Here is an 18,407-nt window from a genome sequence, read left to right as displayed (position 1 = left end):
TTAATCACTTAGGACAACCTAGGAGGTAGGGGTTGTTAGCCCCTCTTCCAAGTGCGGGAAGCCAGGGCACAGAGAGGCATTCTGGAAATGAGCATCTGGTTAGCTGGAGGGCCTGGGATAGCAGCCCGGCAAGCCCCGTGCCCCTCCCTGATGGGCACCGCAGAAGTCCAGGACTTCTGGTGTCTGTCTTGGAGACTTGGTTCTCTTTTGAAGTGGAGCTGATTTCTAGCGATCTTTACTTGATATATTTGTCATCTGCATATTGTTCTCGCTCTAAGCCTAGCCCTTCTGAAGGATCTGACGGAGTCGTAAAAATGTCTTTGCAGATACCCTAACCTAGACTTCGGGTGGAAAAAATCTATTGACAGCAAATCTTTCATCTCAATTGCTAACTCCTCTTCAGCTGAAAGTGATAATTACTGTAAGCACAGCACAATTGTAGTCCCTGAATATGCTGCACGTCAAGGTGCTAATAGAACCTCCTCTCTAGAAAATCATGACCAAATGTCTGTGAACTGCAGGACGGTATTCAGTGAGTCACCTGGTAAGCTCCAAATTGAAGTTTCAACAGATCTTACAGCAATTAATGGTCTTTCTTACAATAAAAATCTTGCCAACGGCAGTTATGATTTAGCTAACAGAGACTTTTGCCAAGGAAATCAGCTGAATTACTACAAGCAGGAAATACCTGTACAACCAACTACCTCATATCCCATTCAGAATTTATACAATTACGAGAACCAGCCCAAGCCCAGCGATGAATGTACTCTACTGAGTAATAAATACCTTGATGGAAATGCTCACAAATCTACCTCAGATGGAAGTCCCACGACGGCCGTGATGCCTGGTACTACCGAAGCTGTTCGAGCGCTCAAGGACAGGATGGGCTCCGAGCAGAGCCTGTGTCCTGGGTACTCCTCGAGGACTCTTGGCCCCAATCCTGGACTTATTCTGCAGGCTTTGACCCTTTCCAATGCTAGTGATGGATTTAACCTGGAGCGGCTTGAAATGCTCGGTGACTCCTTTTTAAAGCACGCCATCACCACGTATCTCTTTTGCACTTACCCTGATGCTCACGAGGGCCGCCTTTCATACATGAGAAGCAAAAAGGTAAGAGGCTGTTTTTATCTGGGGCAATTCGAGCAACGGGTCAGCTGCCTACGAGTGGCTTCTGGTGTCGAGTGGTTCTAGAGGATGAGGGATTGTGTGGTTCTCACTGCTGCAGCACTTGGGTTTTGGGTGGGCATTAGCTGATCTGCGTGTGGCTTACTGGTAGGAATCCAGGTCCACCAGGACGGTTTGGGAGAATGTGTGTGCTGCCTGGATCCTGAGCGGGGCGTAAGGAGATGCATGGCATGGTCACTCCGGCAGCTCGTGTTTAATTTCATCCAGTTCACCATTTACTCGGGACAGTGCCGTCTCGGCTCACGGGGCGTGCAGGCGTGGATGAAACACGGGTCTTGCGTGGAAGAGCCCATCTTCAAGGCTTTGGAGCATGAGGAAGGGAAAGAGTCGTCCTCCCCTAGCTTGGTGACTCTGCACGGTCAAGGCCGTGTGGCCGGAGCCCGTGTGGCCGGAGCTCCGAGCAGGTGGTTGAGAGCCCGGAGGAAGGGTGTGTTCCGAAACCAGCGCGGGTTCAGGTTTAAGGAGGACGCGCCACAAAGTTAGAATGCTCACCCGATGCGGAGAGAGGTGGCACAGGTGCCCGTGTACCTGCTTGACAAATAGCTTCTAAAGCTGTTAACTGCCCTAAACTCTCAGAAGGAAGGACTGTCGCTTGTGATCAGAAGGCGTTCATGGAAGAGGTGCACTCGTGGTGTGTGAGCACAGTGAAGGACCGGCAGAGCGCGTCCGCCCTCAGGGAGTAGACTGGAAGCGCCTGAGGCGAGACTGAGATGGCGGGCGGCGCTTTGCTGGGGACGGCCTTCAGTGCTGGGCGAAGGAGTTGGCACCCATGTTGAATGTTGCACCAGGGACTTTTTTCTTTTATTAGACAGAGCGGTGGGGGGAGGGTGGGAGAGAATGCCCAGCAGGCTCCCTGCCCAGTGCTAAGCCCAGCGCAGGGCTCGATCTCATGACCCTGAGATCACACCCTGAGCCGAAATCAGGAGCCTGGTGCTCAGCTGCCTGAGCCAGCCGGGCGCCCCCTAAGGGACTCTTCATGCCCACGAGCTGGTAGCTCTAGAGGATGGCTCTGGGAGCGGCGTGCAGCCTGAGTGGAAAAGCAAAACCAAACCGAGCTGAGCAATCCGTTGGGCCTTTGAAGACGTCTAAGCCTGCAGAGAATGGGATAGTTCCAGAACTGTGGCAGAGAGGAGAGGGCCGAGGTGAGTAGGAGGTCAGGGGAAGAGGAGTTGTAGCTCAGCTAAGTGCTTCCTTTAGGCAGACAGCACTCTCGCCACCTCACGTACATTAATCGCCTAATTTAGTTCTGTAGTTTGTAATCTTACTTACAGTTGCGTATACTTATAGTAGTCCTGGCTCACGGAGGAGGGTACTGGTGCAGGAGATGTCAGCTTGCCCGAGGTCACCTGGCACGATGTGTCGGAGCCCAGACGGTCTGGCTTTAGAGACCTCACTCTACACCGTCACTCTCCCCTGCGTCCCACATCAGTCTCCCGCACCTCTGAAGTCCCTCTGCAAAGCCAGACACCAGCCTGAGCATTTACAGCCCTTGCTTCTCAGCGAACCCCCAAGGGGTAGATAATGTGTCCCCATTTTGCAGAGGGGAAAGTTTATTAGTTTAGAGAGTTAAATTATTTATATAAGGTCACCTGCCTAACCAGAGCGTCGGGGAGGTGTTGGAGGCGAGAGCCGGTACCCTTCGCCACCCTTCTCGCTGCCTGTCGGTGTGATTAGGGGCCGAGACACCTGCCAGGGTGGCCGTGTGTAAGCTGGGGAACTGGGGGTGACGGCGGCGCTCGTGGTGACAGAGGCACAAGTGTGCGAATAAGGGTCAGGTGTGGGGTTTTTCAGACCTCATGGAACGTGAAGTGGAATATTGAGTGAGATGTTCGGGTAACTTGGAATTTAGGACTGAGGTCCGGTTTGGGGGAACAGTCTTCGTAAGAGTGATCATCATCTGGTTGCAGGTGTAAGGTTTTTTTCCGGCGAGATAAACACAACACCAGGCAAAGTGGGTGCAAGGCAAGATTTATTAAAAACGCTCTCCAGCGAAGTTTCAGGGCTCAGGAGAAGGGGAGCCAGGAAAGTTGCGCCGGGAGGAGGTGGGCACCCTCGGGCGAGGTTCCGCCACTCTGGAAAGCAGAGTGGCGGAAGTCGCACCCAAGGCAGGGAGGAGGGGGCTTTTAAGGGGTCTCGGAGGAAGCTCAGGGGTCTTTTGGAAGTTTCCCTTATTTGGATATCCCGCCTGCTCATCGGGATCCCATTGGTCCACAGGAGCCCGGGGCGGGGGTCTCAGATTCCTGCTTGGGCCTTTGTTCTCCTGTCCGAGCTCAGGTCTTGTGGCGGGAACTTTCGCCATCTTTGGTAGCCCCCTTCCTGCCAGCCCAACAGCAGGAAGGGAAGGTCAGAGACTGAGGATGAGTAGGAAGCAGCAGTGCCCTCTGTTACGTAACAGAAATTCGCGTACATTTCAGAAATTTCATCTGTTCGTCTGCGGGGAAAGCCTTGACTCCTTAAGTCCTATAGGAGTCATTGCTGTTCCCTGAGCCTGGTCTTGGAGGACGGCCTTCTCCACGTGCTCACGCCCCGGACACGTCCTGCGTCCTGACCAGGCCTGAGCCCCTCTCTGGTCCGCATCCAGGCTGCAGGCACGCACAGCCCCACTACGTTCCTCTCTCAGGGCTCTTCCCGCTGCCACTTGTCCAGTTCTGCCCATGAGGCATTGCAGCTCAGGAGCGCTGAGCTCTTCCCGACCCATCCTGTCCCGCCGCACCCCCGCCGCAACCCCCCCCCCCGTCTGACCTTGACTGTGATGGCCATCTTCATCCTCTCCTGCCATCCGTGATGCTGTCTCCTCGTAGGCACAGGGATACTGGCGTTGATCTGAGTTGTTCCATTTCCGACGGCATGCTGCACACGGTGACGTGTGCAGACACCTGTCCCCTCCCAGCTGTGTGGTCCGCAGGGCCTGCTCCTTGGTCTTGCTGACGCCATTCTCCCAGGGATGGCCGGCCAGGTGCCCCTCCCGGGGTGGGTGCCTGTTCAGTGGTATCAAGTTCCCCAGAAATGGGGCTCATGAAGTACTTCCATAAAAACGAACCGAGTCGGAGCGCCTGGGTGGCTCAGTCCTTAAGCAGCTGCCTTCGGCTCAGGTCATGATCCCAGAGTCCTGGGATCAAGCCCCGCATCAGCTCCCTGCTCAGCAGGAGGCCTGCTTCTCCCTCTCCCACTCCCCCTGCTGTGTTCCCTTTCTCGCCGTGTCTCTCTCTATCAAATAAATAAATAAAATAATAATAAAGAAAAAAGGAACCGAGTTTATAGAAAATGCAAATGAGATCGACAGTTCTAGATCCTGACTCCCAGGTTTTTACTAGATAGTTCTGGATAGAGAAGGTACGATTTGACTGAGCTACAGAGGACGTGGAGTCCTTAGGAAAAACAGACCAGGGGGTAAGCAATGAAGCTATACCTTTTGCTATTTTAAAATGGTTGAACAAAAACATCTTGGAAGTGCCATCCAAAACAAAGGAATGATATTTGAGAAAACAGTATAATTAAAATGATATTTGTGGCTTAGAGTCTAGGAGTGTAAAATTCTCTTGGCTCTCTTCAGTGCCAGTTTCCACTTTATAGTTAGAGTTTGTGGCATTCCCCCCCCTTTATTTCACTGAGAATGTTGTGACATCTAGAGTTGTTCTGTGGGTTCTTTTCTGTTCTCACAGTCCCAGGTGGCACTTTGCGTTTGCTGTCATCACGTTGTGTTTGCAGAAGTTTTAAATTGTATGCACCCTTTGTTCTGACTTTACGAGGAATTGGCATATCAGTGTTTTCTGATCTGCTTCGAAAATCAGATTCTCATCTGACTACACTGAAGGATATAGAAAATATGCGAATACAGTATTTGCCATCGAGAGTAATTGATGACCAGTTGTAGTAATATGAAGAACGTTTAGCTACAAGTATGTTTATTTGCCTGGTATAAATTTTAGCTGTGGTCATTTGCAGATAAGTATCTTATAAATTTTTTCTGCTAAAGGTCAGCAACTGTAATCTGTATCGGCTTGGAAAAAAGAAGGGACTGCCCAGCCGCATGGTGGTATCAATATTTGATCCCCCTGTGAATTGGCTTCCTCCTGGTTATGTAGTCAACCAAGACAAAAGTAACACAGATAAATGGGAAAAAGATGAAATGGTAAGTTTTTGGTAACTGGAAGCATTTATCTTTTGGTGAAAGGGAGAATTTTGTGCTATTAATTTTTGTGTTCTCTTTCCGTAGTATATTTATAATGGAGTAGGTATTTGATATATTGAATCAATTCCTTTAAATAAATGGTCTCTTCATTGAATTTAGAAACAGTGTTGTAATTTTGATGGGGGTCAGTTATATCATCATTTTCAGAGGCAGAACTATATATGATGTCACGACTCAAACGGGAAAAAAAAAAAAGCAAAACTCCGTAACATTTCATTTTATTATTACATAAAACAATTCATCCTCCCTCAATCCTTAGCTCTGTTCAATGACTTTTCAATGAACCATGATCTCCAGTCTGTGAAATAATTAATTTCAGTAAAGCCTTGCTTTACAGGTCAGGGTTTTTTCGGTTAGGACTTGGTCCTCTCCGGTGACTTTTTAAAACAAAAGAAAAGAAAAGAAAGTAAATCATAAAGGTTGTAGTTTTCTGGAAATAGTTTAAATCTTACCAGTGGCTGAAGGCCAGATTGTAGGTGCAGCATCTTCATTTTGTCTTGTCTGGAAGGCCACCAGAGGGCACCTCGGAGGCCCTTGGAGCTGGAAAAGCTGTCTGTCCGGAGCTGGGCGGCTGGGAAACACTAGCGCCACTCCCAGAGCTAAAGGCGATCTCTAGGCCACTTTCATTTTGTGGACATTTATTTTGCATCAGTGAGAGACTGGATCATTGTTGCTTAATTTTTCCTTCAGGCCAACAGTGAGAACACGGTTTCTTTTCACAGGTCACGCTTTCTAAATAGACAGGCTTTCGTGTCCTCTTCCTGACATGCCTGTGCTGGTTCTCCGTATCAAGTTTACCCAGGTCTGCTGCTCTGCACCCCGATTTTGATTTTTTCCCCTTTATGGAGTACATTTTTAACTCATGCAGTGTTCGATGTTTTACAGAAATTGAACTGCTCCAGAAAAGCATTAAGAGAATATATTAATGCAGGCTGGGTTAGAAAAATTATATTTGCTATTAACTTAGAAATAGGTAGAAGCTTAGAGGGATGTGTATAGATTTTGAGGACTTTAGAGAAAATATTGCATATTTATGAAAAGCATTCCAGTAGTAATTATTCTGCCTTGTAGTTTCATAATGTAATTGGCTTTTTAAAAAAATTAGCATAAAAGTGACATTGACAAGTCCTTTGCATTAAAAAAGAACTTAAAAAATATAATAGAAATCTCTTATTTTCCTTTTCAGATGGCCTGGCACTTTGGTTTGGGGAATACATTAAACATACCATTCATATTTTCACTTGGTAGTTTATACTTACTGAAGTAGGCCCTTACATGATACGGGAAGGAGCGGGCTTGCATTCCTGTTCTGCTTGACTCACTCCTCAGCAGATAGGTTTAAGAGAAACTTTGCATATGAATGCCTGAGTGGTAATAACTCAGGTTGAAAGTGGGCTTGAACAGGAGGAAAGAATTTTATGCCAGTATTTTTTTTTTCCTTTTTTTCTGAGACCATTTAGTAAGGTAGAATCCCGCTATTTTGCAGATAGAGAAACTGAAACCCAGAGGCATTAAAGAACTTTGTCCAAGATCACATAGCTTATTTGTGATAAAACCTATTTTTTTGTGCATGTGTGTGTCTGTACTGCCAATTTTACACTGTGGTAGCATCTTACTGAACACATATAAGGATATTTTTTATTATTAAAAAATTATTCACTCTGATTTTTTTTTTTTTTTTAATTCCAGTTGCCTTTTTAAATGTTAAGGACCAAACGGTAGTCCAAAACATCTCATGTTACCCTGGGAAGGTATAGGATTTTTAACAGGAAATAGTTCCTAGGGATCTGCCACTGCAGTCTCTTTTCATGTTCTTGGAAAAGTTTTCTAAACATTTTTTCATTTAAAAAAAAAAAAAAACCAAGCCAACCCGTAAAGGTACATAGTTACAGAGACATGGCTTGGTTCACTGCTCTTCTTTACAAATAGACTATGCTTTTGGGTCTGGCTTAAAATGAAATGTTGCAGTGTTTTAAAAATACTTGACAAAGCTGGAAAACTTTTTTGTCAGGAAATCTCTGGAAAGTTGTCCCTATCAGAATTGAAGCACACCCTCCTGCCTTTTTCTCCCCAAAGTATAAAGTTTTTTTTTTTCTTTTATTTCTTGTGCAACAGAAATTTGGCATCTTTTTGCATTGCAAAAAAGTTACATCATTACTGAATCCTAGCCCATTATTAAGGTTGTCATTCACAAATAAGCTTTTGCCAAAGAAATTGGAATTAGCAAAGATCTTCTGACAGAAATTGGATCGTTGTGTTTCATGTTAGTCTAAATTTTCTTCTTTTTTTGTCAGTTATGCTATAATCTGTTCCTCTGATTACTGTAGCACAGTGGAGGGGAAAGCATAATTTCCCAGATTTGTAACTTAGTTCAGTGATCACTAGTTTTCAAGTAGAGCAATCTAGTTTTACATTGTAGCAAGTATACTTTGATTTGAAGTGGGGACAAACCTTCAGCTTGAAACCCTATTGTCTATTTTTAATATTCGACAGATTTTTAAGGTAATTTGTCTTTTTTGTATTTATACTCTTATTGCCCAGATAACGCTTTTCTGCATCTGGAATTTAATTTTATTAATTTGAAAATCTTTTTGAAACATTTTAAAACTTTGTCAGCAAAATCGAAGACCTCTGTGATCAGCATGTGAGTGCTCTTACTGTGTGTGTGCGGGAGTAAGACTTCTTAGCTGAAGTTTTGCCGCGTGGACATTAATTTTAACTTTATATCCATATTCAAAAATCCTTAACTTAAAGCTTCACACGGGAGAAAGGTCATTTTATAACTTAGAAAATGAACATTCAAAGAACATGTTTTACTTTGTTTATATGATTAAATAACTTATTTTATGTTAATTGAAAACAAATGGCCATGATTTTAAAGTTGCCTTTTAGTATTTGTGGTTGTCATTTGAAATTATCCATAACCCTTGCTTTTATTGAGTTTCAAACCCTTTTAAAAACAGCAGCTATGTCTGCCCTCCTTCCCCACTCCTCGTTTCAGACAAAAGACTGCATGCCGGCTAACGGCGAGCTGGACGAGGACTTCGAGGAGGACGAGGAGGAGGAGGCTCTGATGTGGAGAGCTCCAAAGGAGGACGCCGAGTACGAAGACGATTTCCTGGAGTACGATCAGGAACATATCAGATTTATAGATAACATGCTAATGGGATCAGGAGCTTTTGTAAAGAAAATCTCTCTCTCTCCTTTTTCAACCACTGATTCTGCCTACGAGTGGAAAATGCCCAAAAAGGCCTCCTTGGGTAGCATGCCCTTCTCCTCCGATTTCGAGGATTTTGACTATAGCTCTTGGGATGCAATGTGCTACCTGGATCCTAGCAAAGCTGTGGAAGAGGATGACTTTGTGGTGGGGTTCTGGAATCCATCCGAAGAAAACTGCGGTGTTGACACGGGGAAGCAGTCCATTTCGTACGACTTGCACACCGAGCAGTGTATTGCGGACAAGAGCATAGCGGACTGCGTGGAGGCCCTGCTGGGCTGCTACTTAACCAGCTGCGGCGAGCGCGCTGCTCAGCTTTTCCTCTGCTCGCTGGGGCTCAAGGTGCTCCCGGTGATTAGAAGGACTGGTCGGGAGAAGGCCGTGGGTCCGCCTCGGGAGAATTCCAGCAGCCAACAAAAGAACCTTTCAGGGAGCCGTGCTCCTGCCTCTGCGGCCGGCTCCCGCTCCTCGGTGTTGAGAGACCTGGAGTATGGGTGTTTGAAGATCCCCCCGAGATGCATGTTTGATCACCCCGATGCAGATAAAACACTGAATCACCTTATATCCGGTTTCGAAAATTTCGAAAAGAAAATCAACTACAGATTCAAGAATAAGGCTTACCTTCTACAGGCTTTTACCCACGCCTCCTACCACTACAACACCATCACGGGTAAGGAGCCCCCGGCCGAACTCCGCTGCTCGGGAGCTGCGCGCTTGTGTTAACTGCACTCTTTCTGCCCTGTGTGTGTGTGTGTGTGTGTGTGCGCGCGCGTGCGTGGGGAAGAGCGCCGCCCGTGCGTGTGCAGACTTGGTGCTTTGGATGGCCAGTGGCGCGGGGAGCAAGAGAAAAACGAGGGCAGCTTTATTTCCCTCTTGCTCTGGGAGCACGCCCGGCTCCTCGCCGCCCGTCGCTGCCATTGCGGCCGCCGGACCTGCGCGCAGGGAGGTTGTTTCACGTGCTACACGCTTAGAGAAATTGGGGCCTTCCTACTTTGTTGTGCTTTTTCCATTTTTGTCCTTCCCCGGAGACTTTCTGATGCCTGTTTAGCACTGTTTATGGTTCTTGATTTCGTATATTCTGGATGTATTTCCACATTTTTTTGTCATTCTTCCCAAACTAAAAGGCCCCTTTCTTAAGGTCATTTTAAATCTAAAGGTGCGTGGGCTCAAAGAAGCTTCGGGGGAAGGTTTGGGTGCCCTGGCTTGAGCTCTGCTGCCGCCTTCCGCTAGGGGTTGTCCTGCAGGGTCTCTCCTGCTTTACGTAGCAGCGGCCGGTCCGGCAGATGTGAAGGGAGACGAGGGGCCGGGAATTGCAGTCAGCTTCGGTCTACGAAAAGCCTGGTTATTTTTTTCTCTACCAGAGTAGTATGTGCTCAAGTCTAGAATAGCAAAGCAGAGTATAGAGTGTGTAAGGAAAATAAGAAAAGTTAAGATGATCAGAAAAGCGTAAAACTGAAACGTGAAAACCGGTCTGGCTCTGGGCTAGAAGGGCTGGTAGCCTTCCCTGGTAGCTAGAAGGGCGCTGCTTCCCTTTGTTTCTCCTTCCTGCCATCTGCTGAGTGATGCCCCTGCCTTGGCGCTCTGGGTGTCCCGGGACGCCCCACTTTGGCTGTCCCTGCTCCAGCCTCCTGGCCTGAACTGGCTCTGCTTGGCTGGGTGAGGAGCTGGGGTGCTGGCGGCTTGGGGTGCCTTCTGCCCAGCTGACCCGTGCTGGCCCAGGTCTGCGCACGGCCACAGCTCTCCTTTCCCAGGCGGTGGTTGGTGTCCAGTCAGCATGTCTCGCTCATGTGGGCAGGGGGGTTTTCTGGTACTTAATGGGCGGGTGGCTGCTGTGACCCAGGAGTGGCAAGGCATGGTGGCCCCAGTGCACTCTCCCTGGTGGTGGGGGCAGGGAGCGAGGGCAGAGTGCGGGGTGCACGGGGTGTATTGGGGGCAGAGTGTGGGGTGCGCGTGCAGCGGAAGGCCCCTGATGGCTGGCACGTGAGCAACGCTGTGGCTTCGGCAGTACCCAGCACCCCCTTGGCCAGCACCGTGCCTGCGGGAAGGGCCTGACCTGATGAGGCCGCCTGGCCAGTGTCTTGTCTGCAGGAGCAGCAGCCTCTGGGCCATGGAAGGCTTTTATGACCCCAATTCATTGATAAGAAATAGGCTTAATTTGCCATTCAAATTGAATTTCCAGAGGCTCCAGGAAGTGTGACATGTCACATGGGTTGTCATTGAGGAATACAGGTGAAAACGAAACCTGGTGGCATTCTAGGAGTGGGGGTGTGGGTTCTGGGGCCAGACCTCACGGTGGGTTACCACGTGCGTAGAGTGGGGTTGGCGCGCGCTGATGCCTGCGCCCTGGGCCGCCCGCAGATTGTTACCAGCGCCTGGAGTTCCTGGGAGATGCGATTCTGGACTACCTCATTACCAAGCACCTTTATGAAGACCCGCGGCAGCACTCCCCGGGCGTCCTGACGGACCTGCGGTCCGCGCTGGTCAACAACACCATCTTCGCGTCTCTGGCGGTCAAGTACGACTACCACAAGTACTTCAAAGCTGTCTCCCCCGAGCTCTTCCACGTCATCGACGACTTCGTGCAGTTCCAGCTGGAGAAGAACGAGATGCAGGGCATGGACTCCGAGGTGTGTGCTGCGGGGGATGCGGCCCGCAGTCGCTTTCCTCCGCTTTGGGGCCGGGGTGGGGACGCAGGCCGGCTCTCCAGGTGGGCCCTTTAAGAACTCGACTGCCCCCGCGGTGGTGCCTGCGCTCCTTCCAGGGGCGAGAGGGGGCCAGGGGCTGTCGGCTCTTTTCTGTTCCTGATGCCTGGTCATTCCCCGAAAAGTCCTGCCCGCCCCTGCCCGCCCCTCGCCTGCTCCGTGGCGCTTGAACCTCAGGGAGGGCTCCGTGGGGTTTATTCTGCCTTTCTTTCTGTTGAAATGGGTCAGAAAACAGTCGCTGGTACCATCTCAGGTAAGTCTCACAAATGTATTTTCTGTTCTACTTGAAAATAGGAAAATCTCATTTAAAAACCAACCTTCTAAAAGTTTAACCATTGGAATTTGAGAGGCTTCTGTGGTAAGTTCAGCCAAAGGTTCTTTGGTGATGGAGCTAATTTTAATGTGTTTGTGAGCTATTTTGAAGTTTTGTAGTGAAGAATTTCCCGTAGATCTCTCCCCTCTCCTCTGACCCTTTGCTGCCGTCCCCCTGCGTACCTGTGTACCCAGGAGAGCCCGCTCCCTCCCTTCTCCCCGTTCTGATGGACTTGTCCTCCCGGTGTAGATGTCTCGTAAGGAGTCAGAGAATTTATTCTTAATTCTGGTGGCTGTTTTAATTCCTCTTTGTTTAATTTGTACTTTGCTTTATTTACTTATTTATTTATTTGTTTGTTTATTTATTTTAAATGCACCAAACGGTGGCTGGGAACTAATGCCTTTCCTTGACTTGCTGTGAGAGAAATCTGAGGCAGAGCTGCAAGGGAAGATGTCCTTCCCTGTAAGCGGGACAGAGCACGTGCCAGAGGGGGATCCACTTCCTCCCCGGGTGTCCTCCTCCAAGGGTAACGGTCCAAGTCGGAGGACAGTTAGCCGGGGGACCAGGAGTTAGAGCGTCTCCTATGTACTCCCTCTATTTCTGCTCTTACTCTTCCTAAATGTTTAAGCTTCGAATTTGAGGAATTAGCTGAAATTAGATTTAAGTTCTCTTTTGATGACAGTGGGACATGCTGGTTCTGTTAATTTTTGTTCATTCTTCTCCTTTCTTTTGTTTATATAAGCATATGTATTAGAAGTTACAGAAACTGATTGGAAATGGCAGTGGTCTGGCTTTTCTAACATCCTGTTGAATCTTACGCAAGTCTCTCCACCTCTCTGGGTCTCAGTTTCTTCATCCGTGAAAGGAAAGAATTCGTTAAGTTTTAAAATTCCTTTCTACCTCAAAACTGTGATATATGAACAAGAAGCATCTTTTTTTTCCTTGTAGCCAGCACCACAAGTGTTCTATATAGAGCTCTGTGCAGCTAAACAATCCATTTGGAATTTTTTTAAAAACTCCCAATGCCCTTTTCTCTTTTTTTTCTCTTCCACAAGTACTTTGTGTTTATTTTAGAAAATACAAATAAGCAAAAAAAAAAATTAAAGTTTTGCAAATATACTACCTTGGATAAAACCAAAATAAACATTCCGTAGTGTTTTATTGCTAATGTATATAAACAATAAATATCCATAAAACAGAATTATATTATGCGTAGTATACCATAATGTGGTTTTTTTCACTTAATATTCTGAGGACAACTTTCTTTGTATTCTCTGGCGTTTTGACTTTCAGTGGCTGCACTTTCATCAATAATATATGGCTATGATGGAAAGTATTTAGATAGTCCTTTGTGGCTAGGTATTTATGTTGTTTAATAAACATGGGCATGGTAAATATATTCAGTACATGCTTAAGATAAATTCCCAAAGGTGGGATTGTTGCTTCAAAGAATTGGGAACTTTTAAAAGGCATTTGATACATATCTAAGTTTTGTATTACATTACATTATTTATTATTACATTATATATAACATTATTTTATATATTATATATTTACATTATAAACATATGTACTATATGTTATATATTACATTATTACTGTATTTTGAATACCTACTGTGTGTCAGGTACTCTCCTACAGTCAGTGTATATTAATGGGTTTCATAAAAAGGGAACTCGTAGGAGCCTGTTGTCCGGCAGAATTTTCCTGGGAAAACGCGGCAATTTATACTTGCCAAAGCTGTGTGCGCACCCTTGTCAGTGCCGTACGTGTTAGTATTCAGCCTAATCCTTGCCAAGCCGCTAGGGGGTAGAACTGTTTTAAGATGCAGTTCTTTGATTACGAGTGCATTTGAAATTTTTTTCATACATTTATTAACTATTTCTAATTTCGTGTGGCTTTTGTTTTCGTTTGGAAGGACTCTTTTTTTCCCCTTTGCTCAGCGTAGAGTAATAATACTAACGGGGAAGGCATTTTTTTAATCCCTTGAGAAATTGGGGGGAAAATTTTTTTTTTTTTGGATAAGATGTTTGTGAAGAACCTATTACAGTGTAGTAGGTGATGGCCATAACGTATTATTACCCTTGTTGAAGGGTGTGATAAACGTCCCAGCCAAGGAAAAAAAAAACCCAGCACCGTGGAATGCCTTTAAAGGTGGTCTTGTTGCTTACAAATCACTTTTCTCTATGTCAATAGCTTAGGAGGTCTGAGGAGGATGAAGAGAAGGAGGAGGACATCGAAGTTCCAAAGGCCATGGGGGACATTTTTGAGTCACTTGCTGGTGCCATTTACATGGATAGCGGGATGTCCCTGGAGATGGTGTGGCAGGTGTACTACCCAATGATGCGGCCACTGATAGGTACTGTTTGCTCCCTTCGAAAGAAGCAGTCATAATTAAAAACAACTCTAAGGATATTATTTACATTACTTTTCTTTTGATTACAGAAAAATTTTCTGCAAACGTGCCCCGTTCCCCTGTGCGAGAATTGCTTGAAATGGAACCAGAAACTGCCAAATTTAGGTAAGCAAAACTGCGCATGGAAAAAATTAAATTCCTTAAAAACAAGAGGGGGAAGAGTTGTCAAAGATGCCATAAACTAATGATTCTGAGAAATATTTACACTGGGGCACGCACTCTGCACTCTCCGTTTGTAGTCGGATTGGCTTTCCCTTCTGCTTTGATAGAGTAAGGCCGAGTTAGAGAAGAGACTCGGCCGGTCTGCCGCGGCCACGCCGCTGTGTAATGCGTGTTTCCTTTGTGTGCCGGCAGCTTGTAGCCGGCCCTCTGCCTCCGAGCGCGTGCTCAGTCCTGATTGACAATAATAATAAATACTTCTGACTTCGGATTCAAGCTGTTTGGCTTTTTTACAGCCCGGCTGAGAGGACGTATGACGGCAAGGTCAGAGTCACGGTGGAAGTGGTGGGGAAGGGGAAGTTTAAAGGCGTCGGCCGGAGCTACAGGATCGCCAAGTCTGCAGCAGCAAGAAGAGCCCTACGCAGCCTCAAAGCCAATCAACCTCAGGTTCCCAACAGCTGAAACCCCTTTTTACAGCGAAAAAACAAAAACAAACAAAAAATACAAAAAGCAGAATTAAGGGGAAAACTATTTAAATCGAGAAGGATGGTTTCAAGTCTATAGTGAGGGGAATGAATCGAAGGCAGAATTTAAAGTTTGTTTGATAACAAGATAGATTACAGAATAAAACATTTAACATATATATAAAAATTTTGGAACTAATTGTAGTTTTTAGTTTTTTGCGCAAACACAATCTTGTCTTCTTTCCTCACTTCTGCTTTGTTTAAATCACGAGAGTGCTTTAACGATGACATTTAGCAAGTGTTCAAGAGAACTATTGACAGTTATTTAGCTTTGCTTTGTTTTGGGGTTTTGTTTTAGTTTTTTAGTTTCATTTCTGTCTGCTCTGCTTAGCGTTAGGAGGCCAAGGAGGTTACCGCTAAGACAGCCCCTAGATTCCGGGGAGCGCCCTCCCTTGGTCAGCGTGGGCGCCGGCGCCGGTCTCGCCGTGGCCGCTGCGCCCAGGAGACCGGCGTGGCTTGCGAGAGGAGAAGCGTGCCCACACCGTCTTTTCTTTCCAGTTCTGTTGCATAAGAGGATGTCTCCCGGTCGCCATTGCACTTGATAGAGTAAGGGACAGGTTTTTAATGAACTCTGGCTGGCATGTTGGTGAATCAGGTCTTCGTTTTCTCATGCCACATAGTCTTGCATACAAAAGGTTCTTGCCTTAAAAGTAAAACCCTCATGGATATTCTTTCATTTCTGATCTTTTTGGAACAAACTATTTTACATTCCCTTCCTTTTATTATGCATTTAGATGATGAGCTAGAGCGGTATTTGCAACTCACTAGTGTAGTCGTGACGTAACTTATTACAGGATTATGTTAGAGTTCCTGTCATATGTGTCCTGAAGGCATTTTGAAAACCAGAATATTATATATGTAGTCTATGGATTTTTTAAAGCACCGTAATAAAAATCTTTGGCTAAATACCCAATTTTGCTAAAATCCTCCTGCCAGGTCGTTCCACTGACGGAGATTGTTCGTGGCAGTTCTGCCCGGTAGGCTGTTGCTCTAACAAGATAAACTCTAGACATATCACACCTAAAATATGCTGCAGATTTTATAACTGATTGGTTAGTTTGAAGCAAAACAGAGCACCTTTACCCTTAGTCTTGTCACTTAAGTGTCTCACTGTACTTGTCACACTGTTGCGTGCGTTCTTCACCTACCAAAGCCGCGCCACTAATGCCGTGGGAGTGTAACGTTTGCGACAGACTGCCATCATCGCGACACGTCTGTGATTGAGCTCATTAATGGAGGGAAACAAGCTCATGATTTCCATCTTTGGAAAAGAGATAAAAAAGACATTTGTAGGCATTTGCCGAAGTTTCTTTTGTTAGACTTGTAGGCACTCTTCACCTAAATACCTCAGTTCTTCTTTTCTTTTGCATGCGTTTTCCCCCTGTTTGGTGCTATGTTTGTGTATTATGCTTGAAATTTTAATTTTTTTTTTTTGCACTGTAACTATAATACCTCTTAATTTACCTTTTTCAAAGCTGTGGGTCGGTCTTGCACTCCCACCAACATACCAGTAGAGGTTTGCTGCATTTTGCCCCATTAATTATGCTTGAAGTTTAAGCAAGCCGAGCAGAGGTGGCTAGTGTTTTCCAGCATATCGTTCTGAACTCTATGCTTCATGTAATGCTGCATTTTTCATTTTCGGTTACAGTTGAATACTGTACTTCTTGCTTTATCTGCACTCCCCACCCCCAGAGAAACACCTCTGCACGTGTGCACAGAGAAAACCGTCAGCTCCACTTTCTAAGGAGACCCGAGTGAAGGGGATGTTAAGCTTCTCCAACGTTATTTGTTTTCTCCAAACTTATATTTAAATTGCGATCTAAATTATTAAATGAGTTTTTGAGCAAATTAATTTGGGTAGACTCATTTTAAAAATATTTCTGATTGGGAACCGTCGATTTCTTTCTTTCTTTCTTTCTTTCTTTTTTTTTTTTTTTTTAAAAACAAAAAACAACAACCTCAGCATAAGATCTCCTAGCAAGTTAACCAAGCAATTCTTGAATTATATTAACTGTAAACATGTACAATTAACAAGTAAGGCTGGATGTGAATTTTACTTGCGAGGGTGATTTGTGATCAAGTTAGATCGCAAATCTCTTCTTAATTTATAAACTACCTGATGCCAGGAGCTTAGGGCTTTGCATTGCGTCTAATGCACCAATCCCAGTGTTAAGGGATTCTCTCGCCTCCTGGCACCAAAACCAGATTGTTTCACAGTTACAATTCCCGTTGGGAGAAAAATGCCTCAATATATTTTGTAATCTTAAGAAGAGTATTTTTTGTTAATACGAAAACGTTCAGACTTGGATAAGATTAGGTCATACATTCTCAGGGGTTCAGATTTCCTGCTACCATTCAAAATGTTTTATCAACGGCAAACTTTAGCTATTTCATTTTTTTTTGTTGTTGGAGAAAGATAGCTAATTTTAATTTGTGACTCGCACTTGGATGCATTCTGTGATCCCCTGGTTGCTAAGTTAAAAAATAAAAACTCTGAGACATACGAGATGGTTATGAACGCTTTTGTGCTGCTGATTTTTAATGCTGTAGAGTTCCCCCAGTCTAGCTTGTTGAAATGTTTTGCATCCATTAACTAAGGAAGAAAATCACTCTGTGTGGCCCCCTTTCCGCCCCTGTGTCATCCTTTTGTTCCTGTGACTGCAACGTGAGACCGAATGTAATACGGAGGCCCCGCTGGTGGGAGGTGTGGTGGTGCCGCGGGCACGTGTGTGCAGGACTGGGGAAGTGTGTCTTGAAGAAGCAGCTCCGGAGTTCCTTATGATGATTGTGTGGAGGTTAATCGGCATGAACCTTCATTGTAAAGATTTTTTATTTCTTTTATAATATACTTTCAATAGTCCTAACTATGCTGCGTTGTGTAATAGCTTTGTCCCCCTTTGTTCTGTTCGTGTAGCACAGATAAGCATTGCACTTGGTACCATGCTTTACCTCATTCAAAGGAAAATATGCTTAACGGAGAGGAAAAAAATGTGGTTTGGCCTCGCTGCTGTTTTGATTTACCGGATTTGAAAAAGATAATTATAATGCCTGCAATGTGTCATATCCTTGCACAACTTAAATAGGTCATTTTTGTCTGTGGCATTTTTTACTGTTTGTGAAAGTATGACAAAGATTTGTTAACCGAACTCTTATGTTTTTTTTAATGTTTTGTTACTTATTTTTTCTTTCTTTTACGTCATGTGAAGTGATTAAATTTAGAATAATCTCTAACACTCCTGTAATGATCTCTTAAACTACTAGTAGTTTAACGTTCTTTGTAATAGCTTGTCCTCAGAATGATCAGACTTCCCTCCCTAACTAGCGAGGCCCGAGGCTGCTCAGCGGCTCATAAAGATGGCCCTTCGCCCAGCACCGCACCCTTCTAGGTCATTCCCAGTATGATGGAGACTGGGGTGCCCAGAGTGCCCCATACCCAGCCCTCCCATGGTGCTGTCTGGGGGCCCAGCCAGTGGCAATCTCTCCGTCTTCCTCTCATAGAGTATTTAATCCACACGGGACCTAAGCCACCAACCTGAGTCCTGGGTATCTCTATTGAAACCGCATCTGAGAGTCCGTCCGAGCCCTCGCCCAGCTCATGTTCCCAGCGGTCCACCTAGATGGTCAGTTTAATTGCATTGCAGTAGATATATTTTTTCAACCACTGATTACTTTTCAGGAATTTAATTATTTCCAAATAAG

At 45.5% G+C, this 18,407-nt stretch overlaps 1 protein-coding gene across 4 annotated transcripts in view; it reads left to right on the top strand.

Moving 5' to 3' along the window:
- The window catches only part of DICER1 (dicer 1, ribonuclease III), a 69,902-nt gene extending 52,691 nt beyond the window's left edge, over positions 1-17,211 (top strand). For all 4 annotated transcript variants that reach the window (XM_059183022.1, XM_059183021.1, XM_059183020.1 and 1 more), the window contains 7 exons: positions 327-1,110; positions 5,162-5,317; positions 8,379-9,264; positions 10,953-11,221; positions 13,806-13,968; positions 14,055-14,130; positions 14,481-17,211. In XM_059183022.1, coding sequence (XP_059039005.1) covers positions 327-1,110; positions 5,162-5,317; positions 8,379-9,264; positions 10,953-11,221; positions 13,806-13,968; positions 14,055-14,130; positions 14,481-14,646 — 2,500 coding nt within the window. In that variant the 3' untranslated portion in view covers positions 14,647-17,211. The remainder of the gene's footprint in view (positions 1-326; positions 1,111-5,161; positions 5,318-8,378; positions 9,265-10,952; positions 11,222-13,805; positions 13,969-14,054; positions 14,131-14,480) is intronic.
- Positions 17,212-18,407: the final 1,196 nt, after the last annotated feature.

The sequence above is a fragment of the Mustela lutreola genome, chromosome 7 (genome assembly GCF_030435805.1).
Source record: "Mustela lutreola isolate mMusLut2 chromosome 7, mMusLut2.pri, whole genome shotgun sequence".
Lineage (NCBI taxonomy): Eukaryota > Metazoa > Chordata > Mammalia > Carnivora > Mustelidae > Mustela > Mustela lutreola.
This window is presented reverse-complemented; position numbering and strand designations above follow the sequence as displayed.